The following is a 5861-nucleotide window of genomic DNA, read 5'->3' as shown; positions in this document are numbered from 1 at the left end:
AGCATCCCAACCACTGTCACTACCTGTGTCAACCCTGACTCAGATGCTGTGGGAACCTACAGTTTGGGTTTGTGTCACAATGCACTAGGGCAACTGCCATAGAACAACAGGCCATTGGTGCTCAAAGTGCCAGAAATCCCAGCAATCGGGCTCTTAAGCATGGTGAGGTGCTCTGGGTTGAAGGGAATCTTTGTGTTAAGCCTGTTGGGACTATTCTAGAAGTAGAGAGTCTTCTTTCAGCACATAAGGAGCACAAGAAGCTTTTCTGCATATCCGTGCATATCCAATCACTTGACCCTAAACCCCGATGCCAGTAGCTTGCAAGAGCAGGTGAGCATCCTGTTATCCACTACATCACTCTGCATACCAGCAGGAGGGGCAGTGGCAAATTTTTGCTGGACTCCATTTAGCTCCTACCACATAGGAAACACCCTCAAATGACACTTCCCAAAGTGTATATCAAGATTCCATCACACCAGAAAACCCCTTTCCCCATAAACCCAACACTCCGGGCAAAGTGACAGTCTCTTCCAAAAGAAAACCTCAGGGATACAACAGCTGGTTTTGAACCTTTAATAAAAGTAAAAAAAGAATGCAAAAGAACACAATGCTGCAAGCCTAGCACGGACATGAACCCTGCTGGGCGCTCAGATCAGGAAAGTGAGTGTGCTTGGTACTAATTACCATTTGTACAAACTCAGTCACTTTGGTTTGGTGTAACTGCTATAACTATTGGCAAAAGCATCCTTCAGATTCACTTTTTTTTTTGGCTACATTATTTCTAACATTTCCAGTTTAAGAAAAAAATACTCATTGTATACAATCAAGTGCATCACCAAGATCACTTATTTTCCTTCTAGTCACTGTGGCTTGTGCAAAACACTCACGTCTTAGCTGAAGAATGTCTTAAAAGTACCAATCATTGTTTTTATTTCCAGGAAACTTTAAGGACCATCCCAAGTCTAGCACAACCCATTTTCTTTTAGCCAAAGTTGTTTCAGAAAACAAAGGCTTACTCTAGACATTTCCCTCAAAACAAAATAAGCAACCCCCTACGAGGAGCCCCTCGAGGGTTAACCCACACCCAGGTGTCCTCGGGTACAGCGCTTCTGCCCCACCCCCCACCCCCCACCCGGGGACCAAGGACTGCATCAGCAAGTCAGTTTCATATAATTTAAAACAAACATTTTGGAATACAAAAATGGTAAATTTGTAAGTAAAAATCACTGAACTCACAAAGCTGGAGTTATGTCAGAGGACTAGTGTGCAGTGGAGGGGTATGACTGAAGGATGCTGCGGCCGACACAGTATTGCTGAGTGTGCCTCCACGCACCTCTGAAATGACCCGAGAACCCTTCTCTGGAACAGCTCGCGCGGTAACAAAAATTACAAAATAAATATTTACGAGAATACAAGGCTCAGATTGGTTTTCATACACATTGCACTTGAAGTTGAAGACCCAATCCTTGCAAGTTAGGTCCCACGTGTTGTGTTCTATGCTGTCCAACGCACATAGGACACTGCATAATTAACGCAGTGACGTGCACACTCAACCTGTTACAAGGCAATCACAGATTGCAAGCTCCACAGGGCTGTGGAAAAGTCCTCTCCACCCTGGAGTGACAGAGACACAATTTCGGCTCATTATGACTGAAACAGCAGACAGCTCCTCACTCTTAGATGGTCCAGATCTTGGGTAAAACTTCATTTAAATTGAGGTGAGAAGGCCAGCATCACAGTGCAGAACCCTGCTGCCCTTGCCTTTGGGTAAGATTGTCTGCAAACCTCCTGGCACTCAAAAGCAGCGTTCCCACACTGATGAAAGCCACATGTGAGCGGCAGCCTGAGCGTGACCTGGAGAGATGGCCGCACTAGGTCCTCCTGGGAGAGAGATGATCTTCCTCCAGCTCACTGCCCTTAACCCCTCTTTACACACCCCTATATTTTAATTCTGGATAAATATTCTTACTACACACACTTCATTTCTGTTAAGCACCATCAACCTCCCTCCTTTGGGCACTGACACAAAACTGCTAGTTGGTAATTCGTTTTGATTCAAGGCTTTGAAATATGGCATTTGCTTTGAATGATGAGTGAACTCTAATACTCGGGAAACTGCCCCCCCCCCCTTACCCGACTCTCACATACAGCCTGGGATGGAATGTTCCAATGAAGACAGGTGTGAGGGTGGGGGAGCAAGGTAAGACTTTTAGGTAAGTAGTCCTTGCCTCCATTTGCTAGTCTAGACTAAGTGAACACGTCTTTAGGAGTCATTTATCGTCAGCCCAGTCTAAATGGAACATTGAGAAAAAGATCATCTTCATCACACCCAGGACCAGTGTCTCCACATCCTGCTTCCACTCTGAACCAAGTGTTGAAGCTCAGTCACTGTGAGGCTTTTCCGGAACACCCTGTGTGGAAAAGAAAAAGAAAAATCAGTGCTTCAATGTTGGGGCTAAACGACTGCCTGGGGACAGTGACAGGCTCAGGGTGAGCCCCACTATTGCCCTTCAGGCTGCCAAGCACGCACCTATCAAGTTAGGCCAACCTTGACCTCAGAGAGAGTGGTGCTGCTAATGCCCTCCTATAAAGTCAGACAGGACAGCTACATGACTAAGCTTCGAGCCACAGGGAGCAGCGCTATCAAAGCACTGCCACCCATGCGAAGGTGGGGCAGGTGCAGGGGGCTGACCCAGCGCAACCGTTTTAAACGGGATTCACTTATGGAAAAGATAAGTGGCTTTTGCTGGAGCCTGTCTGGTCAAGCCTAGGAGTCACTGCTCCTGCTATGCCTGCAGAACTGACCATGTAGAGGATGCTGTCCCCTGGGCAGAGCTGACTGGACAGAACAACCACAAGCTGCCAACGAGGAGAGAGAAACCTCAACACACACCTCCTCTGAGAGCCAAGACCTCTTGTTCTGTCCAGGTGATCCAAATTCAGCAGCCTGTACCCATGAATGATGGATAGAAATGGGATCTGCGTTAAGCCGCCTAGGAGTGTGGCATGCCTTCTAGAAAACGGGTTTCCCTAAAAGTTGACGTACGGAAGTCTCTAAGCAAACTTAAAGTAATTTAAGGATTTTTCTTCTTCCTGACTTTGAGTATAGTCCAGGCTTGTCTTGAACTAAAAGAGATTCATGTTTCTGTCTCCCAAATTCTGGATTCAAGGCATGCACCACATCTATCCTAGGCCAGACTCTTGACAAGTTACTTGCAAAGAAAAAGCAAGCCACCAAATTATACTATTTACTGATTCCACAAACAAAACACAATTTTAGAATGTACAGTCTTCAGGAGACTAAAACTAGGTTTCTATTTGTGTAAAAGGGCAAAAGACCCAAAAAATCACCGGTGGGTGGTGGGCTGAAACTCACTGGACTATGGGCACCCGGCTGCCCACTAGGGCTAACGACGCAGTGTGTCGAAACACGGCAAGACTGCACTGGGGCACAGATTTGTATACAACTGCATTCATATGCATTTGCAGGACAAGGGTTAAAGGGTCAGGTGATATACTAATGACTAGCATGGTTCAAATGCACACACTTGAGCAAACATCAAGTCCCAAAGTCAAAACACATTAATAATGGCTTCTACTTCATAGCTTGAGGCTCCATTAGTAGCAGTGGACATGGTCAGCACAAGGCATGGACAAGTCAGTAATCTGCAGATGTGTCTCAGTGACTCAGATGTTTCAGCAGACAACAGCAGAAACACACTGAATCTAAAAGCAGGTGCAAGCTCTATAGTTAGTGTCCCTGTGAGGTGAGGTGACAAGAAGCTGATATACAACTGGTTGCTTTTTGCAATCTGAAACTTCACTTTTCTGAGAAAGGTTTTTAAATGCAAACAGAAACAACTGCATGTAAAGTAATGATGGCATTGCTTTCCTTTAAGCGCACAGGCTGACAGCAAACCTGCTGGATTTTCAGACACACAGAACAAAGGGCACTAGAGGAAACAGAACTACCACCCAGAAGACCTGCTCCAATGCTCTAAGCAGTCCCTGGCTTGCATGCCCTTGTAGGTAACCAGGCTCATGAGAAGGGCAAGCAGGAACAAAGAGGCCTGACCAACAGTAGGAGGGCAGCAAGGGTTCCTAGAATGACAGTCTTCAAGCTTGCTTCCTGTCAGTCAGCGCTAGTATCTGGACCGTACCCACACCTCAGTGTCTGCTCCTCCCCGAGCACGTCAACTTGCTGAAAGGACAAGAGAGCCTTGGCCTTCACAAGCTACCCCTTCCCTTCCACTGCTAACCCCTGGGGCTGTGATGAGGGGGGCTAGCATGGGCGGGAGAAAGGCCTTCTTGTTTTCACGTGACGTGGGCTTTTTTTTTTTTTACCCAGCTTGGGTGGGAGGTATTTTTTGTTTCAAGATAAGGTCTCTATGTGCAGCCCACAGCGGCCTCAACCCTCCAGCTTCAGCCTCCTGGGTGTGGGATGACAGGTGTGTCCCATCGTGTCTGGCTGGCTTCTGACAAGATCTTTAATACTGTGGAAAGCTTTCTAACTCTCTCATGGAGTCTAGTTTCTGACTGGCTGTGATCCGTAGAGGGCTAGCAGGAACAGAAGAGGACGACACCTCAAGTTCTATCCTTTAACAATGACATTTTTTGAGATATCCAAGTGGCCTTCAAATTCAACTTCATGTCACGTGACTATTTAAAAATAACCTGAACTGCTGTGAGCAGCACGGAGAGTAAGGCCCGCAGTCATCGCTGTGCAGTGGCTCCTTCTAGTCACCTTTCTGTAAAGCTCTCTTTACTTCAGCCCACGGGACAAAGTCATCTTGAAATAACATCCACATTTATTTTTAAAATTACAGTGTGATAAAGTGACAATTGCTGCCTGATGAAGAGTCTTCCTACCAGACTCTGAATTCGGCTGCCCAGCTGCCTCGAAAGTAGCCCTGGATATAAGGAGGTGGCACTGCTTTCTCTCCCAGGGAGAAGGGACATAGTACTCAGACAAGATGGTTCCTTTACACAGTGGTCTCTGGATGGTTCCTTACCTGTGCATGGTTTTAGGCGCTGTTTGCCAGGGCAGTGCTTGCTGACCCACACTGTTGCCTGGTTTGTCCAGATAAGGAGCACTACTTGTCCAGTACTGTCTGCATCCACTGACTTTGCTAACAGATGCTTGGGAGCTCTTGACCAATGTGCTGCCTAATCTAATGGCTATATGAACTCAGAAAACCACAGGACACAGACCATGGCAGGCAGACATTCTCAAACTCTGGTTGCTTTCTAGCATGAATCAATGTTTACAAATCATAACGTAGGGAGGACCCAGCTAGATACCATTTTATATTTAACACAAACTGTTGCTAATGAATCTGAGTAAGACATGCATCAACAATGTATGTGTCAAGTGCCCAGGGACAGCAACTGCCGCACTTACCATAGCTAACTGTCGTCCTATGTTTCCCACTGTGACACCTCCTGAGAAAAATATACAGGGGAGCCAAGAACGGATATAGAGGAAATCAGGAGACGTGTACCTAGGGAGAAAAAACAAAAACAGCCTTAACTACGCAGGCAGCTCGTGGTCCAGGATCCCGTAATGTGGGTGAGGGAGACATTTGTGGACTAAAGTTATCAAATGTGTCATGTTTTATGGTCACCAGACTTTCCTCTTACCAAGTTATTGATGGTGAGTTGTTTTTTCCCCTTGTGTAGTCTTGACTATCCTTGAACTCAGAGATCCTACTGCCTCTGCCTGAGTACTGGGATGAAAGGCGTGAATCACCCCTAGCCCACCCAGCTGAGTGGTGAGTTTTCAGTATGTATTGAAAAAAAGCATTTTAGCTGGGCGTGGTGGCACATGCCTTTAATCCCAGCACTCGGGAGGCAGAGGCAGG

General features: G+C 46.5%; 1 protein-coding gene across 1 annotated transcript in view; it reads right to left on the bottom strand.

The window, feature by feature from the left end:
• Positions 1-559: 559 nt before the first annotated feature.
• The window catches only part of Insig1 (insulin induced gene 1), an 8789-nt gene continuing 3487 nt past the window's right edge, over positions 560-5861 (bottom strand). The window contains exons 4-5 of the mRNA XM_021190307.2: positions 5402-5501; positions 560-2411 (exon numbers count right to left, since the gene is read on the bottom strand). Of these exons, the coding sequence (XP_021045966.1) occupies positions 2382-2411; positions 5402-5501 (130 nt within the window). The 3' untranslated portion in view covers positions 560-2381. The remainder of the gene's footprint in view (positions 2412-5401; positions 5502-5861) is intronic.

Source organism: Mus pahari, chromosome 2 (assembly GCF_900095145.1).
Source record: "Mus pahari chromosome 2, PAHARI_EIJ_v1.1, whole genome shotgun sequence".
In the NCBI taxonomy this organism is placed as follows: domain Eukaryota; kingdom Metazoa; phylum Chordata; class Mammalia; order Rodentia; family Muridae; genus Mus; species Mus pahari.
Note: the sequence above shows the minus strand (reverse complement) of the source record. Positions and strands in the feature narration are given on the sequence as shown.